At 42.0% G+C, this 27,311-nt stretch overlaps 1 protein-coding gene across 2 annotated transcripts in view; it reads left to right on the top strand.

Moving 5' to 3' along the window:
* The window catches only part of LOC147692685 (uncharacterized), a 430,724-nt gene that overhangs the window by 398,632 nt on the left and 4,781 nt on the right, over window positions 1-27,311 (top strand). For both annotated transcript variants that reach the window (XM_086938862.1, XM_086938863.1), the window contains 3 exons: window positions 4,975-4,991; window positions 6,440-6,748; window positions 13,407-14,946. In XM_086938862.1, coding sequence (XP_086794988.1) covers window positions 4,975-4,991; window positions 6,440-6,748; window positions 13,407-14,946 — 1,866 coding nt within the window. The remainder of the gene's footprint in view (window positions 1-4,974; window positions 4,992-6,439; window positions 6,749-13,406; window positions 14,947-27,311) is intronic.

Genomic DNA, 27,311 nt, shown 5'->3' with positions numbered 1-27,311 from the left:
AATAAAGGAAATTATCTAAGCCATTTTAAAATATAAACACATTGTATTTAATGTTAGAACCATTTTCTAAAAATATACGACAATTCTTATTTTATTTATAAAAACTTTGCTAACCTTTTTAAATGTAAAGATCAATGTAGCATTAATATTTATGTCCAAACAAGAAGAGAGGCAGGGAGAGTAGTATGACACTCTTATTCCCCGGTACTAATCAATAAACAAAAAAAGAGTGTCCAATGGTAGTAGTAAACCACTGTCAGGAGCAAGTTAACGGCTTCACTTTGAGGCGTTAAAGAAAGCCCTCACTCACCACCTAGTGATGACATGCTTCATCATTGGGCCCCACAACAGAGACAGAGTGTCTCTTTTGTGTGCTGCGACGCCAGATGTTACTGCGGAGCGGGTTGGTGAGTTCAGGCAGTGTTGTGTAAAGAAAAACTAGTGAATGATGGATGGTTAAAAATAGTCCGTAGTGTATCGAAAATAATTTTATTCTGTTGATCACTAGGGACCGGTTAATTAAAATTATGTGTAGGAAATGCGTCCACACTTAATTAAGTGGTAGTTTCCTAGTTCTCAGTCGACATGTTTCAGCCATGAAACGGTATAAATTTACCTGGCATTCATCAGGACTTCAGCGTGTACTAAACCCTGGTGGAATGGACTCTCTAAGGCCCACCCTTACCTAGGGACGTGAAAGTGAAAATATAACAAAAAAGTGTAAAAGTGCAAAAAAATTATGAGAAACTATTTTCTTCCTAATTACTCCTGATTTAGGAGGATTCCGGCTTTTCGGTTTCTGCACCTGCGGATAAAAAGACAAAGACAGACATGTAGGACAGAACATACATAGAATCATGTTGCTGGTCGCTTATGTCAATTCAGAGTGCTCCAGTGTGTGGTTTATGAGACAGATTGTGGTAAAATAACAATACAGTTATCACCACCATGGACCCCAAACTTTGAATGCTAAAAGTGGGTAGTGCTGTGTTTAATACGTGCTATGAAAGGTAGTTAAAAAAGGATGGATGTTTCCTTGATCGCTATCAAAGTAAAAATGCAGGCGCGATCGCGCTAACAGGTTAAAATTTCTCACTTTTGTGGTGTTCGAGATTCACACCATGGATCACAGGAGGGGGGTGGGAACGTATTTGGCACACCCTGCAATTAGTCGAAACAAAGGGAGTAACCATACAGTCAGTCATATAACATTTGGTAGGTACTTAGCTCGGTGGAGTAATCAAGAGACTGTTTTTGCTTCTACTCACGCCCTCGACGCTCGGCACCCGCTGTGTACCTGCATCTACCCTCGACTGGACCCCGAAGATGAACAGGTGAGGCCAGGAGAGCGTTTAAATGGAGTTAGTGTGATGATCATCTTCCGGGTGGGCGTGGTTGGACTACGTGTGTAGGCCAATCGTGGAGTTATGTCGTCATCTGACGAATGTTGGCACGTGATCTCGTGATTGATGCTGGCCAATCAGGATCCATGTGTACTGTCGTCATGGTGACAGCAGACTCAAAGATCAAAGGATTCTTTGTTTATAGTGAAATGGAGGCTTGGTCAGGTGCTCAAATCAAGAGCCCGTTGTTAGGGGCCCGGGGATTGTTGACATTACCGACCAGTTAGAATGTCAAAATATCTGGATGAGGGAAATACTGGAGTATCCCACAGTTATGGGGACGCAAAAAACTACAGAGGGCTGCTGGCAATCATTTTCTCACAGAGTTCCATGGGATGTTGTCATTTAATCCGAGGATGTGGGTTCCAAGTCTGTAAACCCAATGCTGTTCTTTTTCGAAGAGGCGATGGTTGATGTTATTACTGTTACTAATATGTTCAATGACTTGCATATCGTTTGTTGTGTGGTTGAGTTCCAAAAAGTGTCTGCTCATCTTGGTTGTCGACTTTTTACATTAATACATTAATATTTATTCCAAACAATTAAATTACTGTTAAATAATCCTATACAACACTTTTAATATTTTTAAATACATTCGAAAAATATATTTTTTTACTCTAGCGAGGATTTGTTTTATATGGAACTTCAGAACAATAATTTTATTTAAAATTATATATATATATTCAAAATGCTAACGTTTTTAATTTAAAATGAAGTTAGCAATGTTGTAACATTTTAGTATATTATTCTACATTTAAAATAAATAGACATTTTTATTGACTACACCGCTGTTTACAGTGTGTGGTGACATGTGAAGCTCCACTTGTGAGTAAACTTATACTCAGAAATGATGAGTAATCTAAAGTAGTAAAGTTACTAAAAAATGTTAGAGTACACATTATATTTAATTTGACCTTTGTGACTAGGCCCCATAGTTTTTACACTCGCCCTGATGTGATGCCCTAGGGTGCCACTAACCCTAAACATAACCATAACTTAGGCATTCCTGTTTTCAGTTTATATTTTTCATGAATTCTTGTAGCATGGTTTTAATGTTTTCAAAACATTTAAAAATCAGTGGTTATCACTGTTCCATTTTTTGTGCTTTAAAAATTCACAGGGGTGGTGTTTTTCCTGTCCTTATTAAGAAACTTGCTTTTATTTCCTTCCTTCAGTTGTTAATGCCTGTTATCAACTATTCTTTCTTTCTCTATAATCATTCCTTTTACCTTTCATAGAATTTGCTCTTGCATGTGACTTTTCATTATGTCCCACGCCGCCATGCCCATCTTGTTTTCCAGCACTCAAATAGTTCTTCCCAGCGGGGCAGTCCCACCCCATATCAAAAGTGTGCATGGCTGGAGATGTGTTTGCTCCTCATTAAGATTTGATTGCAGCAGGTAACAGATTAATGGTAGGTGTGTAACAATGGCATCCTGCTGCTGTGTTATTTAGTCAAATGGCAATAATCCCTAGAAAAAACTGGATTTTCTACTTAGGATATGAGGTATATTGTGTGGGGTATTCTACAGTCCATTATTGTAAGCCAGTCTTACGTAGTCCTATACATTTGTCAGGACTTACAATTGTTTTAATACTCTCTTGTTGGGGCCTTGTCCTGCTATACTTGGGCCTAGGAGAGAAGCCTGCAGAGAAATTATTATAAATGCTATTGGGAATATCATCTTTCGTGACAGCAAACTATGCTACTGTACGATAAAGAAATCTGGGGTAGTGAGAAATTTGGGACATACAGGAGCTCTTTGGTCACTTGACTGTTTATTTCACACTGTCAATGATGTCAAATAGTGTACTATAAGAAGAAACTGCTAAATGAAGGTAGACCACATAGCAAAGTCTCTGTACTTTCTTGAAGCTTTTTTTTTTTATTTCACCTCATGTTTTTGTACAATTTGGGGCTGTGCCTGCCAGATAGTATGCACATGTGTATGTTTGGAAGTCATTGTGAGGCATGTGAAGTATTGATTAGTACCTGCACTCTACCAGGCATGACGGCCTGCATGTGTTTAAAATCCGTCCAGAAACTGCTGTGCCCATGCTGGGCTTATATCAGAGTTGCACCAGCTACTTCATCGTTGTATTCTGTGAAGTAGATTTCCACCATTCCCTTTTTCCTGTATTTTGTAGAGTGCTTGGCTACCTTGTCAATGCTTCCCAGCGCTATGCACTGCAGAAACAAGCATCACTAAATACGCTGCCATAAATCCAGCACAGCGCCATGTAGGGAGCATCATGTTGCACCTACGCGTCAAACAAGGCATTGGAAGTAGGTCCTGAGGGGTCAGGGACCTTGAGGATCTTCACAATGAAGAATCCGGTGGCTTATCAGAACTGGAATAAGCTCACTCTAAAACTAAGGCTAGAAAGCTCGGAAGCTAAATTTAGAAAGTTGCTGAAAACGTACTTGTTCACTGCTTAGCACGATGTGGCCCTCTGGTGCGGGAATTGCCACCTCCCTCTCACTTAGCGCAGGGACACGCCGAGATGGCGTAACCATGCACTTTACAAATTTCTTTATTATTATTTATTATTATTATTATGGCCTGCAAATGTGGCATAGGCGGAGTATCCATCATTAAAAAGTGCCTAGAGTTAAGGGCAGGTATATACTACTGTAACAACTGAGGGCGCCAAAGCAGTATAGGTAAAGCAACATACTATGTTTTCTAATTTCCACTCAAAAGCAAATATTCACTCTGCTGGGGTTTTATCTATAAAACTCAGTTTTATCAAAAAATCAGAAACTTTAACCGAAGTCTGTCCCAATACTGAATACTAATCCTAACTCTAAACCTACCAGCAACCCTGAATCCAACCATTGTTCTAAACTGAAACCTAACCATAAACCTAATCCTAACCCTTACCTAATCATAAGTGTGACCCTCCCCTAAGTCTAAGGATACCTGTACTTAACTTAACCCAAACACTAACCCTAACACAGATCCTACCTCCTAAATCTAAGCCTACCCCATCCGAGCCGTAAACCTAACTTTTCCCTGAAGCATAACCCTAACAGTAAATCTAATCTTAAACCTAACACTTCCTCTTACCCAAACCTTTACATGTACTACCAACCCCATACACTAACCCTATCTTTATTAGTAATTATTAATTAGTGTAGTCTCTGCAGTTGTATGAAGATATAGTAATATTCTGCATAGTGATATTTGTTGATGGAAAAATGTACATCGTAATACTGAATTCGCAATGCTAGCAGTAGTTTAGAAGGGAACAAAGCTATGGTGCCTGCTCAACATTCTGGAAAGCGCTTCTAAAATCTATGCTGAATTCACTGGATGGATCAATGGTGCAATTTAAGGCGGACAAGAATGGCCCTGGGACAAATGGAAATGATAAAGTACTCTGCACTCTGTCAACATTATTTTGTCAGGTTATTTCCCACATAAATCAAACAAAAGGTCTATTTAAATTCACTAAATGGAAGCAAGCAATCCATCAATGCTGACATGCACAGTTGTGATGAAAGGATGTTCTTTGAGATCTGCAAGTGCCAGAATATTAAGATGTTGTCCTTCTTTTTCTTTTTCAGCTATTGGCAAGTTAAAGGTAAGGTTAACACTGCACATCATCTGTCCTTTCTCTCATGGACTCTTGTCCAAATATGTTCTGTTTCAAATATATTGCTTGCTGTGTCACATGTATTTTCCTTCTGTTTCTCTGTTTCGCATGAACTGTGAATGCAAAAAGCTCATGTGTGTGTACACCTAATCTCACACTTTGTAGGCAAAAGTGAAGTTTTTGAGGGCATTAGTCCTTTCCTCAGTCACAGATGAGAATTGATATTATTTTGCTCTGAAAAATTGGATTTGCTCGCATGGAACTCTACAAGTATTGCGGAAAAGCCGTGAGAGCAAATTTGCGGCAACCATAGGTTTTTTGGCAGTCCTGGATTAGCCCACTAGTTTAGCTGGGCAACCATCTGGGAACTAGAAAGGTTGTCAGGATTGACCAACCAATTGCATGTTGTTTCCCATCTTGAAATGCTTGCAAAGGCACTCCTGCCAGGGGTAAGCATAAATGCATGGCCAGGATGGGCATGTGGAGGGAAAGCGCACAAAATTAGGGCGGTGGAGGGAATGCATTTCTACAAGTGGACAAATAACTTTTACGTGAGAAAGTAACAACAAAACTTTGAAGTGCAAATGCATTTTAGTGTTACATCTTTGCCTGTACAAATGGACACTGGTTAGAGGTCCGTGTGTAGAAATGGGTATGTAGGTTAGTACTCCAGGGAATCTGCAACTGTAGCATATTCTCTGAAGTACTGTAGTAATACTTTGAGAATTCCTCGAAACTCAGCAATTTACTCTGAATCTGGTTAAGAGTGTTTACAATTCTTCTAACACGGGTTCAGTCGCCCAAGAACATGTACTTAACTCTGAAGATAAAGCTGATTAATTGCCCCAGAACCAAAAATTACTCAGTTGGTGATTTCATTGCATGCGGATACTTCTGTATTCTTTGCTTAGTCTGCTTCTTAACTTGCATCCCGGGGAAGTGCCACTTACAAGCAAATTGTGAGATTTCCAAGCAGTTAAGGGGGATCCAAAAGCCAGTCAGTCATTCACATGTCAGACTCATCTGATAGGTGACTGGCCACTTGCAAGACTGGACTGTAATACATCTTATTTTGGAATTGCTTGTTAAGTGGCTTTCTCTGCAGCCATTCTGCCTGCTTGCAACCAGAGCTCAATGCATTGCCAGCCTTATGTAGCTACCGAAGTTACAGATGACCAGAACCCATCAGCTGAAATAAAGCAAAGAAATTGCTGATAGTAAAGTTGAGAAAACTAAAGTTAATTTCCATTGGAAATTCATGTTTTAGGGTCACTGTCTGCTGTATAAGCATGCTCATCACATTCAGAGTGTAGAACGACAGGTTCCGATTTGAAGCACTCCCTTTCATTGAAATGTAAGAGTATTTTGTAGCCCTTGTTATAGAGAACAACTTAGAAGTTTGACCGGCTTCTCGTGCTTTGGTTTCCCATTGACAGCACGCAGGAAGCGAGGGGGAGCTCTTCCCAACCTCAGAGTCCTTGAACTCCTCTGGGAGTGTCTGCACGTTGGCCTCCAGCGTGATCGAATTGGACACAGTGATCGACGTGGAGGACTTCAACCCCTTGGAGGACCCTGAGGCCTCATCCTTCTGCCTGTCTGAGGAGCCCCTGTGTAGTAGCCTTTCTATCACTGAGGAGATCCTGGAACTGCTGAACCAACGGGGTCTAGTCGAGGTCACAAAATTTGCCAAGAGGTCTTTCAAAGAGGAAGAGGAGGATCTAAGCGTTGGCCTAGAAACAAATCAGGTACAAGGCTGTGTGACCAATGTACACACATATGTACAAAGCTACACAGTGGTTTTAAATGAATAGAGCAAGGTATTGAAGTAAGCAATTGGCATTGCAAGATCTTACACCTGCCTGGGCACATACACCAACCCAAGTCCAAAGGACGAAAGCCACCACCCAAAAATCTCAACACTTGCCCCTTCCTACCCTAGGGATACCGACCCGAGATAATTACCTGAGGAGTGCATGTTATAATTGTGTGAGTTTAAAGTAGTTCTGCATGAATCTGTCATAGATTCAACTGACATGCATAATCCTGACATTTTGGAAATTGTCTCAGAGCATAGAAATTAATTTCAAAGGGTAACCATATAGGAACCGGCTTGTTAGTGACATCAGCAAAAATGCTATAATGAACTTCGATTTGCCATCATTTTCTCATTTCTCTTTTGATCATTGCGTTTGGGGTCAGGACCACAAACAATCGCTGAACTTTACAGGTTTTAAACCAAAAGAGATGGAAAATGTATTTGCTGCAGTAGAGGCAAAAATGTATTTCACAGAGGGCAGTCCGCATCATAAACACATTTGAAAGCATTTTTTGTGAATTCTGTAGGTGGTTTCAGCTTTTGATTGGCTGTGATGGGGAATAATTGTTTCCCGCTAAGCAAATAGTGTTACCTCAATTTTCCAAACAGATTTTGTTTAATTGATGAATCTGACAGAACCCGGAAGAGAATGACAGCAATCAAAACAGTCAGTCTTAGGTTCAGGAAGTATGTCTATTTTCCTTGGAGCATCGGGACTAAGATAAGGGTGTTGGCAGTGGGCGCCAATGAAGACAGATTTACCAAATCCAAATTTGCAGATGATCATAATGATGACTCTGAAACAGAACAATTCTCCCTGGACAGAGAAGCGCGCTTTTCTAATTCCCAAACTGAGGTTATGACAAATGTTCCTGTGCCTCTGAAACTGTTTAACGTGCTCTCCCGAACAAAGCTTATTATCCTTATTAAAACATTGTCCCAAATTTAGCACCATTATTCGTGACATCAGTTTCAAAGTACTATTCACCTCTTTTGACGCCATAGACCTCATAGTCGGACAAACTTTGCTTTAAGGAATCTCAGAGTCGTTTTCAATGATAAAAAAATCGATATTTGGCAAAGAAAACATAATCCATTTGGGTAGTCTAGTGAGTGCTAATCAAAGACAGACTTCTCAATCGTATCTTATGTAGAAGTATCCTTCATTACAACATATTCTGCACTCGAGATCAATTTCCAATTCCTTCAACTCCTCGTATCCCTGTACTCAAAGAATCTACTTTTCCCATTAGGCAAACAATGTTTTCCATGTAGGGAAAAGAAGGAACAGCCCTCTCTTCCGTAGAGAGGGGCACAACAGTCTGCTGAATTGTCCAACAGTTAAAATCTGCCATTTCGTTATCACCCTGTTTTCGGATCAAAATTGGAATATACAATTACCACCCGAATCCACTCTGCACGTGAACTAGACAAACAAAAAGATTCCAGGCGTTTCGTGTGGCTCATGCAGTTTGTGGGATTCTTCCTGGCTAGATAAATATGGTCCATGGAGAACCACGTGAACCACACACACTGTACAAACTATCCATCATTGCACAAACTAAGTTTGCCATTTGTGTGCAGGTTGGTCGCTGGCTGCCTCCTCTCTTGTTTTTCATCTGTGGTAGGCAGAGGCAAATCAGTAAAAAAATTGGATTGCCACAGTATTCACTTTAGTGCGGCATGAACAAATAAAATCACCCAAACCTAACCCTGTACATAAAGTGCAAAAACCTCAAGATCTTCATGAAGAGAGAATTGACCTAGTCAGTTTGTGGCAAAAGTTTAGTATAGGCTTCACTATAAACAGCAAGTATAAAAGAACAACCCCCACACTGCTAGGTGGTTGCGGTCCTGAAAAGACCCCAAACTAATTTAAGCAAAAGAGCATATTTTAGTGATTGCACCCACAAACCTAAAAAGGTCTGTTCTCCCTAGCTCAACTGCTGGGAAATTAACTCAAAGGGAAATAAGAAAATAAAACATGTAGATAAATGATTTGTGAAATCTCTTCTTATCAAGTGAAGTAGCTTTGTGAGAAACTCTACTCGAATTGAATTTCTACCTAATGAAGAACAGGAAGAATGTCGCCAAAATAGTGAATTACCGTAGCACGGTATCCAGTGACTGATCTACACAGCAGTGGGTATGGGTTGCTGTGCTGCTAGCCTGATTAATACAAATAATATACTCAAGAGTCATTCATGGATAAGGCGATCGTCCTGCCCAAAATAAAAACTTAAGTGATTGATACCTTTTTAATTACCAAGACCTTACGCAGTCATCTTGTAAAGATATGCTACATAGAATCAGAATAGAGAATGACAGCGAAGAAAATGAATTAATTTTACAAATGTGGGTATTTTCTAGAGTACAGTGAATTGTGGCTTGTTCTATGCAGTTTTAAGATGTCACATAAGGGCAGTGGTCACATGGCCTCACAGAAGGGAGCAGAAAGGCATGAGGTTCACAGAGAATCATTATTAAATGATAAATCAGTAACACGTTAAATGCTTCAGAAAGAGTAATGGCTACATAAGACTGACCACTCATTTGAATGTGGCACTCACGGCCTAATTACGAGTCTGGCAGGGGCGTGGCGGTGGCAGTCCAGCCACAGCCGCACTAGCAGACCAACTGCCACATTACAAGTTGGGAGGTCGGACCACCATTGCACCGCCACACCCGCCAGGAAACCACAGTTCCCTGGCAGTGGTGCAGCGGTCACGGCCTCAGTAATATGCTGGTGGTTTCAGGACCGCAGGCGGTGCCTTAGAGACCTTTCCCTCATGAAAAGTGCTAGCGGTCCTGAAACTGGGCCCTTTGTTGCCCATTTGCATGGGAATGCATGCACACCAGTTTCTGCACACCATGGGCTTTACAGTACATGCCATGCAGAAGCTGTTTTTGGTGTTCCTATTGCAGTGCCCATTTTCAGAGGCACCACCGTGGGACCACCAACAATAGCCCACCAGATACATGGAAATTTGTAATCTGGTAGGCAGTGCAACCATCTGTTTGGCAGTCCGGGAGCGGAACACCGGCGTGGCAGTCTGCTCCCGCACGGCCAAACTCATAGTCGGGCCCTTAGCCTAAGGGATATGGAGTTCACTTCTCAACAAGACAGGATAACAGTAGACTTAGTTGAATAGTAGAAGAAGTGGTGCCCCATATGGTATCACTAGTGGGAGGAGAGGAGTAATGTTTTCAGTCTAAAAAATATCCTGTAGACATCCCACACCGAACCTGGAAATAGATTTCAAATGCATCAATCTGCTACAAGAAAAGGTAAAAACAACATGTGCCAGGATTGAACAATGTCAATCCTGAACAAGGGTTTGATTCTCTTTACTTCCTGAGACTTGTTACACTGTACATCATAAGCACGGCAAGGCAAACCTGAAATCATAAATGCTTATCTTAAAAAATTTACTATGACTCATGTCGGTGTGAAAAACCAAAGCACTGGATTCTTGGTGCTGCTCATAATGTTGTTTTCCACAAAATTACGAAATTTGTATAGATTGTTAAGGAATCCATGAGTAGTAGTATTTGTTAGGAATGTTTGCTACTAAAACAATTTAGTAGTAGTATTCTTCCATAAGGATTGTTCATCGGGAATGCTAGTAGGAATGCATTAGTCATAATATTTATTCCTTGATTAGTAGTGTTCACCAGAAATACTTGCTACCAGGAATGCTTTTGTAGTAGTATTCCATCCATTAGTTGTAGTGTTCATCAGGATTACTTGCTAGTAGGAATCCATTACTCGTAATATTAATTCCTTGATAAGTAGTGTTCACCAGAAATACTTACTACCAGGAATGCTTTTGTAGTTGTATTCCATCCATTAGTAGTAGTGTTCATCAGGATTACTTGCTAGTAGGAATCCACTAGTCGTAATATTTATTCCTTGATTAGTAGTGTTCACCAGAAATACTTGCTACCAGGAATGCTTTTGTAGTAGTATTCCATCTATTAGTAATAGTGCTCATCAGGTTTACTTGCTAGTAGGAATCCATTAGTAGTAGTATTTGTCAGGAATGCTTGCTACTATAAATCCATAAGTATTAGTGGTAGTATTCCATCCATTAGGAGTACTGTTCATCAGGAATACTTACTAGCAGGAATCCATTGGTAGTAGTATTCAATCCACGATTAGTAGGATTCACCAGAAATACTTGCCAATAGGAATCTTTAATAATAGTATTACATCCATTAGTAAAAGTGTTCATCAGAAATACTTGCTAATAAGAATCCGTTAGTAGTAGTATTTGTCAGGAATGATTGCTGCTAAAAATCCATTAGTGGTGGTGTTACATCCACGAGTAGTAGCATTCAGCAGGAATCTCTGCTACTAGTAGTAGTATTTATTAGGAATACTGGCTGTTTCTTTTCAGACCTGGTATCAGGACAGAGAGAGATTAGCACAAGGCTCGAGAGAGAGAACAGAAAGCTGGCTTATTCCTGACCCTCTGTATATTTTCTTAACTCTTAAATTAAGGTTTTACCCTTTAGAGTGGAGAGACATTGCTTACCCACCACTAAATATTTTTGTGGTTGACCTAAATAAGCAGCCATGCCTTTTCCACATAGGAAAGCAAGCAAAGATGTGAAATGGGGTCCTGCCTATTTAACCCCCTAGAAGGGTTGAGGTACCTTTGTGTTCTGGCAAACAGTCATGCTGGAAAGGATGAAATGCTGCTCATCGAGAGGGTGCAATCCGGTTGACCCTGGGCCTGGAACCACCAGCAAGTGACAGCCACCCATAATAAAATGTGGCCGGTGCCAGACCCTTCATAATAGAAATGTGATGGCTGCACTACACCACAAGCTGCACTTCACAACTTTACATGATGCAGCTAGGCAGGCTAATTAAACCAAGAAGCTAGAGCCACTGGCATGGTCCACAGAACAATTCTTAAAAAGACCATGTGTCGAGACCGAGTTATGGGCAGGAGCCGGATTGGGTTAGTACTGTCCCATGAGAAAGATGGGGTAGCCAACGCAAGGAACACCCATCAGATCCATAGATAATTTAATGTAAGAAAAGTATTCTGTGATTCCAGGTGTCAGCAAGAGTGACATGGTGGATATTTGAATTCCCTCTGAGCATGAGGGCTTGACCATACAGAAGAGCTAATATTGCAAAGTTCTGTAGCAGGAGTAATGGAGGAGGCGAAGTGCAACACAGACGCTCGTGGAGCAGTCTCTGAAATTGTTCATCTCTCACAATGTGTTGAAAAGAAAGAGATTTAAAGGCCAGGCAGTACAAAGCAGACCTCAACAGTGGTACAAGCGAAGAGGGAAAACTATGATTAAAAGCATCAAATAGGGCATTGTTGAAATGTGAGGGAGTTGGCAACATGTCCCTCACCCTTAAAGCAAAGAGATCTTTAACTGCCCTGAAGATGACTGTAGAAATGGACACTTTCCTCAGAGCAGGATGTACACTTGGAGACAAGGATGGTTTAGGGATAATTGCAAAGTGTGTATAAGAAATAAAGTTCACATGAGTAATCCAGTGCAAAGAATTGCTGTGCTAGTACTTGGATCATTCAAGACATTTTTGCACAGCAAAAATGTTGAACGACCAGACAACACAGTAACATTTCACAACATGAAGCAGGAAGGATTCTCTCTCTCTCTCTCTCTCTCTCTCTCTCTCTCTCTCTCTCTCTCTCTCTCTCTCTCTCTCTCTCTCTTCTCTCTCTCTCTCTCTCTCTCTCGTGAAAAAGAACCTTCCTATCAACCTTGTCAAGCCAGAAAATGGTACAGATTTAGGAAATCATGTAGAGAAGAGGCGTAATTCTGACAAAAGAGCAGTAATTCCCCTCCCACCTTCATTCTCTTGCACTATTAAAGAAGACGGGTTACAGTGACACTCTCTCTCGATAAGAGAGCCACTGACAACTCTGCCATTGGAAATGCCATGTCGGAATTACAGCAAGCATAAACATTTGGTTGGATTTGAATCCTAATTTAAGCTTGCCTGTCCGCCACCATTTTTAGTGGTGCCACTTCCATGCCTACCTGTCATTTAAACCTTGGCGTGCTTGGGTTACTTGAAAAATCCTGCTTCTGAAGGATGCTTTTTTTGGGGGGACATATAAAAAATATAATCTTGATAGGGGGATACATTTCCATTATCCACATGCCATGTTGACAATTCTGATGTACTACCTAGATATGGTGTAATTGCCGAGCTAGAGTGCTATGACACTAATCTTTATATAGTATTTGATATCCTCCATTGGTCTGATGGAATTAAAGGTCTGAACATTTACCCTTCAAAGCCTAAATAAACCCCATAGATTTCTAAAAGAAACATGCAAATGTGCTCCCTTTTCCTCCCTACCAGTGCCTTTTTCATATCTCACCACTTCCACATCCTCCATGACAGATCCAAAACACACATGACCTGGCTGTCTCTAGGGAGCAGATCATTGACTTTCATTATTAAACGTGAATCTCAAATTTTATGTAGTGACAAAATAATTTTTTTCCCTTTCCTGACGTTTCAAAAAACAGCCCATTCCACAGCTGTTAATCTGTGACTTACCCTGTGCTTGTTTATTTGGCTGCAGGATCTGCCAATCTTCGAACCTCCCTGCCAGGAAACTCCAGATGAGCGTGAGGAGCTCACAGAATCAGAGACTTTCCAGGAAGAATTGCAGGAGGTCCACAATCAAGCTTTGGAGACAACAGACGGGTCCCTGGTTGAAGACTCTGAAAACAAAGCCTTGGAAGAAGTCTCTGCCACACTCCCAGCATGTAGTCATCCATCCATAAGCGAGTCTTCCGAAGAAGAAGAACACCGGCAGGAGAGTGGCCCATCTCCACTGCAAGTTCTGGAGGATCTCGGTCAGGATGAAACCGAAGACCTTGTAGATCCTGGAGATGAAGACGTCTTCCCCATCAGCAAGCAAGAGCCACCAAATGTTGAGATTGAAACAGAGCACTGTGCAGTCGACTCTAGTTGTGCTGACGTAATTCAAGATCCTTCGCCACCTGGTGATGTAGACAATAATTGTATACAACAGCCAGCAATGGTAGTTCAGAGTCAGTCCTGCTGGTTGCAAGGCGAAGAATTACCTAAAAGTAGTTCAGTAGAAAAGCATAGCCAAGTGCCTCAATCAAAGAGGGATTCCACCCTGACCCCAGATGACAGGTTGCTAATTGAAAAAATAAAACATTATTATGAAACAGCTGACACCAGCAGTCTGTATCTGGACAAGAAAGAGAGCATCTCCTATGTTCCCACCGGAGTGGTGAAGGATTCAATCCTGAGGTTCAATTACCTTCTGCAGCAAGAGAACCGCAAAGACAGAGAAGTAGGCAGGTGCCAGCGTGGGGAAGACTGTTCTCTACCACCCGCAGCAGTATGTTTCTCTTACCACAACGCAAAGATGTGCCACTCCAATAGGATGTCCTCACCGATCGATGAGGAAAAGCCCCATGATGTATTGCTGTCTGACCCGGAGGCTCCCAACCACACCTTCAACAGCACGCAGGAGCTTGAAGAATACAGGTCTTGTGCTGACATCCGGAAAGAGTGGAAAGAGAAGGAACAAATCATAGGCAGGACACAGAAATGTTGTAGTGTCCCCAAAAGGGGAAAGGGGGGTGGGAGATCTTCAGAGTTCCAGCAGGATAGCCAGTTGCATGATGAGCTAATCATTGTGGAGGAATCAGACCTTGACGCTCCTAAAACTGCCTCGCCTAAAGGGCACCCTCCAAAAGATGGGACTATAGATGAACTAGACAGCTCCAGTATCCAGCAGACAACCGATGTAACTGAAAGCACATTGGTCATCGCTCAAGATACCATTCCAGGCTCACCATCCAAGGATGGCCCTTGTAATAGCAGCCATTCATCCTGCTGCCCAGCTGTTGGACTCTCAAGCTTGGGCATCAGTGAAGAAGGGGACAGCTGCCTAGTGCAGAACTCGGAGAAGATTATCAACAAAGTGCAATTCTTGGCAAAGATGTACAGTGAAAAGATCTGCAAGATGAAGACGCAGAAGAGGAGCTGGGACTCTCGAGGCCGTGGGCAGAAGAAAAGAGGAGCAGCTGGAAATCTGCCCAGACTCCCAGAAGGGAAGCAGACTGGGAATCATTTATCAGGTGGGTGAGCTCTTCTTTGATAAGGACATTTTATTACATGTTTGGTAAAATAAAACAATGGGCACAGCAAGCGTGTTGATGTTCATTGCACTTTGACATTGGAATTTATTGAATCCCTAGAGACAGTAAAACTGCCCAGATTATTCCTCCAGTAAGGGTATATTTTCCAAAGATGCCTCAATACAAAATGTTATTCTACTCACATCATAGACTAATTTCACTGCTATTCTGCAAGGGGGTTATAAGAGAGCAGGGTAGCCAAGCCGTGGTTAGGAAGGAAGCAGGGCCATGCTGACAATCATCCCATCAGCAGTAGGGAGGAGAGGTAGGCACTTATAAGTGCGCATGTCAGTTTGGCCAGCCATCTTAGGCCGACCAAACAGACATGCACACTTAGGTTTCTCCTCCCACAGCTTTATTGTACAGCCAGATTGGAGAAAAGCTGCAGGCTCCCTAGGTATAGCATGAGCGCAGCATCTGGATTGGGTGGGGAGCCTATGCAGTGAAGCCCATCCACTTTCGGGATGAGAGGAGCAACAAGGCAGCTGTCATCGTGAAGGTGAGCAGCAGGTAACTCTTTTTATGTTATTTAAATTTATTTTTAAACCCCAACACAAATGCTACCCAGGCCAACATCATTACTGTGGTGGCAGCTGCTACTGGTGGCTACAGCCATCAACCTGCAAGTGTTTTCTATCCTGCGATCTTTAAGTGCAAGGTAGGCCACTCTCATTCTCAATGACACAATAGGAATACCACAGCTCTGTTAAGGATGATAGATGCACTCTCATTTCTGATAAGAAGCTAGGCCACCATTAGCGATCATCATTGCCCTGAGAAAATCCAGGAACCCCAATCCGTGCCAAATTTTCAGGTTTATCACTGACTATGTCGATGTATTGCCTTTGGAGTCATTGTGCATGAATGTATTGTATGTGGAAAGTCTGGTGTCAATCTCTACCCTCGCTGCATCATTTTGATAAAGCTATGAAATGTATTTAGACCTCTCTTACCTATGTCTTCACTCTCCCTTTGATGAGGCAGCCTTCTTCTCATTGTAGAAGGCTGTATGACAGAAGCACACATGGATAAACCATGCATGCCTCAACAACGAGGCCCCAACAACAAATGGATCTTAACCACACTTTCCTTAACTACACATGACTTTATTTTTTATTATTACCGTTATTATTACCGTTAAACCGACTGTTATCTAAATGGTATGGCTCCTCTCCTTTGTGTAATTTTTGTAAAGTAAATATCCAGGACTGTATGCATGTGTTGCTGATTTGCCCCGCGCTCCGTAAATTGCGCTTTAGATGGTTAAAAGTTATCTGTCTAGATCTTGGCATTGTCACTTTGAACGATTTCCTGTTTGCACTTTATTGCCCTCCCAATGAAATGTTCTGCTTCCATATTTTTAACTTTTTTAAAGGGTTTTTAGCTATTTATTAATATGTCTCTGGAGATGTATCTTGACCGTCCGACTTTTGTAGTTTTTGATTTATATGTCAGTCTCGTATTTACCTTAGGATGTTTTAAGGATATATATATTTTTTTCTTCTTTTTTTTTTTCTCTCTTTCTTTCTTTTGCTGCTTTTTTGTGCAATGTAACTGTTGCGTTGTAATTGTTGTGTGTTAAATTCTGTATATTTTATGTGGCCCTCTTTTGAGAGCCAAAACATAATAAATAAAATTGAATTGAATTGAATTGAATACACATGACTTTACCACACAATTTCGTTGTAAAGGCATGATTGGTAAAGCGATATGGGTGGTGAAGATCACACCCCAGCCCCCCCGCCCTGAATCCTAAAACCCGGCCCATCCCTTCTATCTACCCACCCCTGCCTAAAAACTACCTGCCTTCCCTCCATGAGCCCTAAAACCCGGTCCCCAGCCCAAAATGCTACTTCGACACAGGCGTCCAGCCATGAGTCCTAAAACTCGGCCCTAAGTCCTAAAATCTACCCCGACTTCAGCCCCCCGCCCTGAGCCCTACAACTCTCCCCACATTCTAAAAATTACCCCAAATCCAGCTCCCCATCCTGAGCCCTAAATCTCGGCCTCAAGTCCTAAAAACTACCCGCCACAACCGGCCCCGCCCTGAGCCCTAAATCGCTTCCCCCAGCCCTACAAACTACCCCAAAACCCTTGCCCTGAGCTCTAAAAACTAAGCACCACCCCTGAAAACTACTCTGCACCCCACCCTGAGCCCTAAAACCCGGCCCCCAGCCCTAAAAATGACCCGACCCCTCTGAGCCCTAAAACCAGCCCCCAGCCCTAAAATCTACCCCCACCCCCTAAAATCTGGTCCCAGCCTCACTTACCAGTTTTTGTCCCGGAGCTTTCTCTATTGATCGTTCCTGTCCTCTCATCGCCTATCCGTACTTCTAGAATGCGCACTGGCCTAACCACACATATGTGTGGTTGGTAAGCGTGGTTCCGTTTGTGGCGAAACGGCACACATGATTCAAGCCTTGTTGTAAAGGTTGTTTCCCATTGTAGAAGTCGCTGCTTCACTTTCTACAAGTGATGCTCAAAACTTAATGGATGTGTCTACGAAACGTGCACACTTTTCCATATCATGCTTGGTACAAGGGCGCAAAATAGTGCTTGCTGTGCTCTGTACAGCGAAAAGTTGGCACTCCCTCCTGACTATTTGCCAATCAGCTGTTATTGGGGTTTACTTCATCTCTACTTAACGATGCTGTATAACTAGGCAAGGCTATATGTGCTCGTTAGACTTCCGATTGTCTCAGTACTGCATATATTAAAAGGGCTTTGAATTTAAATCTGGAAAATTAGACTGTTCAAATGAGGGTACCAAATCTTAAAATTGGTGGTTCCCCAAATAGCACCCTCCACTTTATGAGAACTTTTTGTTTAAATTTGCATGCTCCCTCCTCTGAATCTTAGTTTCCTATTGTATATGGGTGCACAAAAAAACGTTCTGATTGTATACCAGAGGTGTTATAGATGAATGTTAAGATCCTCCTGAAATTTTCTCCAAATTGGGAAGATTTGATGAGAAGCATGACCACCAGGAGCTGGGCAGAGTTTGCCTGATGATGGGCTAGCCCAGTGGAAGCCCGCTCTCATCTGCTGATGTCCTTCAACCATTGGTAAATAGGACTTTTGTATGTCAGGTATTAAGGCTCACTTTCCAGAGAGTCATGGGCATGGGCCTCTTGCTTTATCATCAGCAGAGAAGCGGGCTGCTGCCTGTCTTTGAATTTGTGCTAACATATGCAAAGCACAGTGATGAGCAATAAAGTGCATCATCTCTTACTAAGCGTTTGAGATTTCTTGATACTACTAACATGGCAACTTTATTGCTCTTTCTATTTAAGTTTCCTTTTAATATCACCCTTTCTTTCTATTTCATAACAAATACTGTTTAATAAACCGAGATTAAGGAACATTGTGATTTTCGTATGTCTCAGTATATGTCATAAAGAGGCAAGACTGCCATTTATTAACTCAGGGCCACATGCATCAAAGTATTTTGATTCGCAAACGGTGCAAATCGCTAAATACGCCGCCTGTTTGCTAATGCAAAATAGCCTTTCAGAATGCATGAAAGGCTTTGGGATTCCCAATTTAGGCCATCGCAGTTTTTAGCTATAACCTTAATTGCAAATGCAAACAGACAATTGCAATTTGCGTATCCCTAATGCACATGTAAGAAGCCTTTCCTAAATGCGAACTGTGCATTTCGTAAGCGCTATTGTCATCAACTTCAAGTTGAAGGTAACCATGTGCAAACTTTGAAAAATGCACAAAACAACAATTTTCAAAGTGCCATGTAGCGCACATGCTTTACATGTGCACATTTATGTTTTTTAGGGGTGCTTCAGGGGGGCCTTAGGCCCCCGGGCATCCTTGGCTTTGCATTAGAATAGCTCTCAGTATGTTACATATCTAGCTATATATGTGTAGAGGAATAAAGGTAAATTCCAAAAGCACAATTTGTACACAGTCTTCGCAGAATTTGCTGAATAGTATTACAGCTTTGGAAATGACACAGGGCTCTCTGCTTCCTTTTTTGCATAATTTATCAGCAAAATATATATGTCAGGAGATGCGTTTATTAATTCCAGATTGGCTTGGATGATATTTTACCAATCCATATCTGTAGTAATGTTCCCAGAGTTTTAAAAGGCTTTTGTCACTCTCTAGATCGGAGTGGATGGCACTGTGCTAATCCTATGCTTAGAAACTCTGCTAGACATTTGAGGTGAGCAGATTCAGTAGGGTTGTAGGGTGCTTGATTTAAAGGATCTGCCCTACACCTAAACTTGGAAACTACCCAGAGTGAACAAGGTGTCCGGAGACATCGAAACGCATTGATCAGTGTCACTAATATGCCATTTCTAATTAAGGAAAAAATTCAATAAAAATTGCAGAAGTACTTCGGGAGTGCGGCCCAATTTTGCTTTCTGTCTGGAAGATTTGTGGTTTAATAAGTAGCGGCGTGGTTCTGCCGCAGGAGATCGCACCCACATGGAGCGCTGCTGAAACCGGTGTCTGGGAACCGAAATGGTGTGTATATGTATATATATATATATATATATATATATATATATATATATATATATATATATATATATATATATATATATATATATATATATTTTCACACAATGTGGTCTTTACACAGGATCGCTCCACAGCGGGTGCTGACGTTGGGCCAGACCAATGGCCAAAAGACAATTTTTTGAACAAAGGACGCCGCACACAGCAACTTCTTTTTCACTGATTTATTTCAGTGCCCAGTCTAACACCAACGCGTTTCAGCCTGACGGCCTTGCTCATATATATATACACACAAACACATATAATAAATATATATGTATATATATAATATGTTATATCTACTACACCCGAGCACACCTGATCATGATTTCTATAATCCAATTTAAATATATATTGTCACAGGGGAATTTTTCCATAAGAGAATATTAGATCAATTTCCCACGACTCCGCTCCAATAAAAGTACGCTCTCCAATCAGATCTTGTGTGTTTTATTTCATATCAAACGTGTGTTGGCACAGCAGCAGCCGACGCGCGTTTCGCCCACAGGGCTTTTTCAAGGCTTGCTCACAAGTAGAGAATCAAAAAAGCCTTTTTGATTTTGGGATGTCAAAGCATAGTATGTTGACTCGTTGAAGCGTTCGTACAATTGTATGATGTTCCCCATATGAAGATACGAGGTCAATGGTGCCGATTCCGGTGTAAGTTCGATAGGAATGGAGTCCCGGCAATTTATGGTGGCTGTGATTAAGTTAAATGTCAATACCGGCTCGCCGGACCTTGATACGTCCAGTAGCCTCAGAAATGTAAGCGTTCTCTTCGGCGTGTCGTGTAAAAGAAAAATCCTCCTTTTTCGGACTTAGAAGGTCAATAGATGTGAATTTCAATTTGAGCAAACCCACTTATGTACTCTTGTATATATATAATATGTATTTACGTATATATATATATATATATTTATATATATACACGCACATTATAAAAAAATAATAATAAACCCATATGTATATATATATATATATATATATAGAGAGAGAGAGAGAGAGAGAGAGAGAGAGAGAGAGAGAGAGAGAGAGAGAGAGAGAGAGAGAGAGAGAGAGAGAGAGAGAGAGAGAGAGAGAGAGAGAGAGAGAGAGAGAGAGAGAGAGAGAACATTGAAACCATCCAATCACCTCACAGACCCCCTTCCTGCTAACGCTGTAAAAGACTTTACCCCTGTGCTTCTCCCACTCTGGACTAAAATTATCAACAGCTCTCTTCAACAAGGAACTATACCAGACTCCCTCAAAGTAGGACAAGTCACACCTTTACTAAAGAAGCCTACTGCTGACCCCGCTGACCTGAGCAATTACCGTCCCATCACCAATATCCCCGCTCTGGCCAAACTGCTGGAAAAATGCGCACAACTACAACTGACTAAACACATTGAACAGTTTGATCCCCTCAACCCTCATCAATCAGGCTTCCGAGCGGGACACAGCACAGAAACTGCTATGACTCACATAATTGACGACGCACTTCAAATGCTTGACCAAAACGACACTTGCCTCCTCATCCTTCTTGATCTCTCTTCAGCATTCGACACCGTTAAACATGAGAATTTACTTGAACTACTAAACACAAGAATGGGTCTATCTGGAACTGTTCTCAAGTGGTTCACTTCCTTTCTACACAACAGGTCGCAATAATTCAAAATCAACAGCACGATGTCCTCACCAATACCTGTAACGCTGGGCGTCCCCCAAGGATCCTCCCTTTCCCCAACCCTGTTCAACCTAGTTATGGAACCTCTCACCACCTTGCTACAGGCATCCAATTTACACTTTCACATGTACGCCGATGACACCCAACTTTATCTCAAAATACAATCCCCCAAAGACATTCTGCTCCTGAACTCAACGATCAGAAGCACCCAGTCCTGGCTTGCCGATAATCATCTCAAACTCAATGCTCTGAAAACAGAGTTCCTTCTGATCTCACCTCCAGCGAAGGTCTCCACCACTCAAACTTGGCTTAAACACCTAACCGCACTCAATGTACAGCCCACCATAGTGGACTCAGCAAAAACTTTAGGCATAACCCTCGACACCAATCTCAACATGCAGCAGCATATCAGCAAGGCAACTAAGGGAGCGAACTTCCAAATCAACACCCTGAGGAAACTTAAACCGTTCCTCCCAGCCAAAGACTTCCAAACCGCAGTACAAGCACTAGTCATCCCTCGAATAGAATATGGCAGCGTCGCCCTCTGCGGACTCCCCCTAACTACTACCGCACCTCTAAGAGCCTCACTAAACGCTGCAGCGAGACTCATCACTGGGTCAAAAAAGCACTCTCGTATCTCCCCTGACTTGAAATCCCTGAACTGGCTGCCTTTTGAAGCCAGAATACATCTGAAAATCGCCTGCATGACTCACGAAGCGGTACACCTGAACTCTCCCGGCTACCTCGCTCAGAAGCTGACAATCTCTGGCGGCGCTAGAAACACCAGAGGCGCAAACAATCTTCTGCTGAAACCTCGTAGATACCCGAAGGAAAAAACCTATAAATGCTCCTTCTCAGGAATGGCACCCAGGATCTGGAACTCACTCCCTCCCGAAACCAGGCTCATCTCCTCCACTACACTCTTTAAGAAAGAAATAAAAGCTATCCTCATGGCAAAATACACCTGAATTATTATCTTGGACCCTTTAAAGAACTTGTACCAATCTGTACTACTTATTTGACCCCGTTGCTTATCTGTATTATTTGTATTATTGATGTTCATGACTGTACTGTTTGCTCCTCTGAACTACCTGTTTGACTATGCTCCCTCATGTACCCCTTCTGTGTAAAGCTCTCTGATATCTGCAAAGATCTTGTCCGCGCTATATAAAACTAAAAAGAGAGAGAGAGAGAGAGAGAGAGAGAGAGAGAACCACGCTACATAACCAAACATAAATATTACATCATGGAATGGATTTTTTACAATTTATGGATTTATTTTTACTTTATTATGCACAATGGATGACCAGCTGCACTACATGGGACCAGCACAACAAGAACCTGCTGGTGCTTACTGGGAATTTGTGGAAAATTGATATTGGAGGGCTGGTTGGCTGACCTCACCCAGCTGGGGGTGACCAGCAGACTTAGGGCCATATGTATGAAACTTAGGTTTTGCCATTCTCAAATAGCGATTTTTAGAGAATGGCTATTTGAGAATCGCAAAATGCTATGTATGTAGGATTTGCAAATAGTTTTGCGAATCCTACATGTTCCTTAATTGTGAATCGCAAATTGCAATTCGCAATTAAGGAATACCTCCCCATTAATTCCTATGGGCCTAGGCCCATAGGAATAATTGGGAAGACATTCTCAATTTGCAATTCTCAATTAGAGAATCGCAAATTGAAAATGCAATTTCAAGGGTGCCAGGGTGTCAAAAGGACACCCTGTTGCAACCCTTGAAATGTGAATGTGTGCACATATGGCACCCATACATGCCCTAAGGGCATGTATGTGCGCCACATGGTACTTTGAAAAATGCAAAAAAGTACATTTTTCAAAGAAAATGGTGGTAATTTGCGATTCCTTAAGGCCAAATGGCACTTTTTCTGTGCTTCTTACATTGCATTTAAGGAATAGCAATTTGCGATTCCTTAAATGCAATCGCAAAATAAGGAATCGCAAATTTTGCAATTCCTTATTTTGCAAGGGTGTTTTGTGTTCGTACATACCATTAAGCCTAACTGCGATCGCAAATGCCGAAATTCTGAGAATTTCGGCATTTACGATCACAATTTGGAATGATACATATGGCCCTAAGGCAGGGGTCTTCAAACTGTGGGGCGCTACCCCCAGGGGGGCCGTGGAGTGATGTGAAGGGGGTTGCGCATTCACAGTCACACTTCTGCCGTGGCCTCCAGGGCTTCAGCTTTCCTCCTCCCCATCCTGTGTCTCAGCCCGGGCTGCTGCAGTCCAGCTCGCGCTGCTGGGTGCTCGGCTGGGCAGTGTCTGGAGTCTTATCTCCAGCACGCCCGAGTTTTTCACAGGTCTTTAAAGACCATTAGCATATTTACATGCCTTTGTTAACTGGTTACCAAGGCTTAGTTTTTTTACTGTTCCAGTACCCCCTGGGCCCCCACTCTGCCTATTCCTTACATTTGTATTTTTACACTTACTGCTGTAGTGTGAGAATGCATTTAATGACAAGGAATATAAAGTTGGATTGCCAAAAGAAACATGCCTGCTGTGTGTTATTTAAAGAGCATGTATTTTTATTTATAAAGTTTTGTGCAGAGACCTGCTCTTGACACTAAATAGTTATAAATAAAAAAGTATGTATTAATTAGTTATGTGACTTTTCTGTCTTTGTTCTCTTTTTTAATTATCAAATTATCATTGAGGCATCCCTAGAACACAATTAAAAGTGCTTTCTATTTATATTTGCTGTTCTAAGTATTCACAGATAAGTGCTAACAATACAGCTTTAGGTGACTGCTTATTTCTGGGCCATCAAAAAAATGAGCTGGTAACCCTAATCATAAGTCTGGAAGTTTGTTGCAGGATCAGCACATTATTTATTTCCTCCACCATTGATCCCTTATTAATGCCATTATAGCAATAGTTTAACTTATATCTGAAATCCTACGCTTCAAGTTTCTGGGACTGCACCCTGCTTTCAGACAACTCACTTCTCATTCTCACCTTCACTTTCACGCTCGCTCTGCACGCCCACCGATCACAATGCACTCACACTGATCACCATGCACTCACAGCAATCGCCATGCACTCACATCAATCGCCATGCACTCACAGAGATCGCCATTCACTCACAGCGATCGCCATGCACTCATAGCGATCACAATGCACTCACACTGATAACCATGCACTAACACTGATCACCATGCACTCACTATTCACCCACTCACCCTGCACTCACACTGATCACCATGCACTCACACTGATCACCATGCACTCACACCAATCACCATTCACTCACAACATTCACCCGCTCACCCTGCACTCAGTGATCACAATGCACTCACACTGATCACCATGCACTCACATTGATCATAATGCATTCACACTGATCACAATGCACCCACACTGATCACCATGCACTCACAACATTCACCCGCTCACCCTGCACTCACAGTGATCATAATGCACTCACAGTGATCACAATGCGCTCATCACTGATCACCATGCACTCACAACATTCACCCGCTCACCCTGCTCTCACAGTGATCACTCTGCACTAAAAATGTGCTTGCATTGTTCACTCTGTACCACACCCTGCAGTCACATGAGCACACTTCTCACCCTGCACTCATGTGATACTTCACTCACCTGTCCCCCCTCACTGCTCAATCGGTATCTCACTCAAACAAGGCCATCACTAACCATGCACTAATTTGTCCCACTCTGCACTTATAGCCAAACCCAAATTCATATGGTCACCTCACTCACCCTGTAGTCACTCCTTTTACCCTACTCTCACACTGTTGCATTGCTCACCGTGCAGTCACATGGGCACTCTTGTCACCCACACAGTGCAGAAGGTTAAAGTGCCTGGTACAAAGAAGATGTACCATGCACACCACGGAACTGAGTGTGAGTAAACTATGAGTAGCGCTATAAAAAAATTAAATGTTTGTCAGGTGCTATAGAGAGATGAGGTGTATTGTTGGTGAGTGGTAGTGAGGGAATTCATGGAGAAGGTGGAAAGACTGTTGCACCGTGTGTGACCAGTGCTAGGGCCAGCCCTGGCTGGGACGGTTAACCCCCCGCCCTCCGAAGTTCGGTCTAGTGGATTCCCTGCTTCTGCCTATTATTATTTACATTTGTAGTGCTCTACTGTTACCAAAGGGTGTCCTGGGGCTAATAACCATCTGCCTGCAATGTGAGAGAGGGATCCGGGGTTGGGAGAGGAGAGAAGAGAGGGATGGAAGGAAGGGGGTGAGAGGAAAGGTGCATGGGTAAACTGCTTAACTCTGCACAAGACCGCCAGGGTTTGGAGGGACCCTTGCTGCTCCCGGCCATGGCCAGGTGAGCTTCTAATGTGGCAGCGCGTATTCCTGTGGAGTGGGAGGCCCTTTACAAAGGTTGACTAGACATCTTTCTGATGTTAATTGCTGTATTTTGGTTATAAACTGGTACTTATGGGGTGAAATCTTTCCTCAGTGTTACTGTGTTTAAAAATGTTCAAAATAATAAAGCAATGCTATCTCAAAATACGCAGCATCACAGAACATTATTTACATTTTCTACTCGCACAATTTAGTCAAGCCTGTCGCATAATATTGTCCTCACCTGCCTCATAATTCCAGTAGCCCTGCCTAGAGGTTTAGAAATTTTTGTCAGGAGGGGGTCCTTACGCATGAAAATGTTGACAGGGGTGTCCCGGGATCCAAAAGTTTGAAGACCTCTGCCCTAAGGTAATTGAGGAACCTACAAGGATTTTGTCAGCCAGGGTCTGATCGGCATCTCCATGCTTTAGAGGTTTGGGCCCCAAAGAGGCGAAAAACCGAGCTTTGTATGGTAGACTCTGAAGTATTTCCATACCCATGCTTTTGACTCACATTAAGAGTCCATATGAAGAATGACTCCCATGTCTCCAGTGGTGTAGCGCTGAAGCACAGCATGATGCTGGCGGTATTGTCAAGAAAGGCAGTGTCATTGACATAGACAAGTCCACTTCATAACACTCTAGAGAGCTGAGTGGTCTGAAGTCTAAATGGGAAGCTAATCTTGGGAAAATAGAGGATGCAGTTTAGAAGAAGCTTTGCAACATCTTATGGAGTTGGCCATCAGCACCAAATTTAGGGTGGCTAGGGTGCATTACACACACACTTGTTAGATTAAAACTAATGAGGAAATCAAAGACAACCAGTCTTCGATTATGTGATCAGTTGGGCAACTTGTTCCACACTGTGGAACTATGCTCCGACTGAAGAGATTTGGGATGGTTTAAGTGTCTGCCTGAACTCACTACTGAATAGCATATGGGAGAAAGACATGGACATTATATAATCGAAAGCTATATAGCACAAGTTTGATATTTAACCATAGGGACAAAGTGGTTCTCTGGGGCAGCTCTGAGATTCCAGCCTGGAAAATGGCTATAATTTGGACCGATGTATGCATTCTGATAAATGTGTATATGAGTGTGGAGGGTGCCCTACGCAAGACCATAAAGTCTGGGGTACATAGTTGAGGTATAGAGAGATGAATATTGGCTCTGTGCAATGAGTCTATTTGGGTACCTACCGAATAGCCTACTGGTGCCTCTTGTCCTCATGATGCAAATCTACTACTATCTAATAGATATCTCAACATAGCTCTACATGTTGCTTCAATGAGGCCTACATATTACATATAAATACATGCTGATTCATAGCAATGGATTATTTTCTTTCTAGGTGGGCTACATATGTGGCATAATGCGCTCAATACCTTTCATACAGCTTTATGGTGTTTGCCCTCTTCTTATACATTGCCAATATATCAGCCTTCTTGTAATAAATAGGTATTAAACAAGTTTATTCTTTAGGTACTAAATGTAGGCACTTGAAGATAGATATTGTTCTCCAACCCATTCCCAGGTATAAATTGATACAGTGAGCAACTTTTGTTGTGTGAATTCTATATATTCACTTTGTTTAACTCCACTATCTAATGGGTGGTCTTGGAATGGAAAATCATCTTTCTAAAATTGAAAACTGTGGACTTTAACATAACCAAAGAAGTCCATAAAAGGTATAAGCTGAAAACATTTGTTACAGAGACACAACATTTTACTTAAAACTGTTAAAATTATAAAAATGTAAATCAAAATATTCAA

This window comes from Lissotriton vulgaris, chromosome 9 (genome assembly GCF_964263255.1).
Source record: "Lissotriton vulgaris chromosome 9, aLisVul1.2, whole genome shotgun sequence".
NCBI lineage: Eukaryota > Metazoa > Chordata > Amphibia > Caudata > Salamandridae > Lissotriton > Lissotriton vulgaris.
The sequence above is the reverse complement of the archived record's forward strand: the minus strand, read 5'-3'. Positions and strand labels throughout refer to the sequence as shown.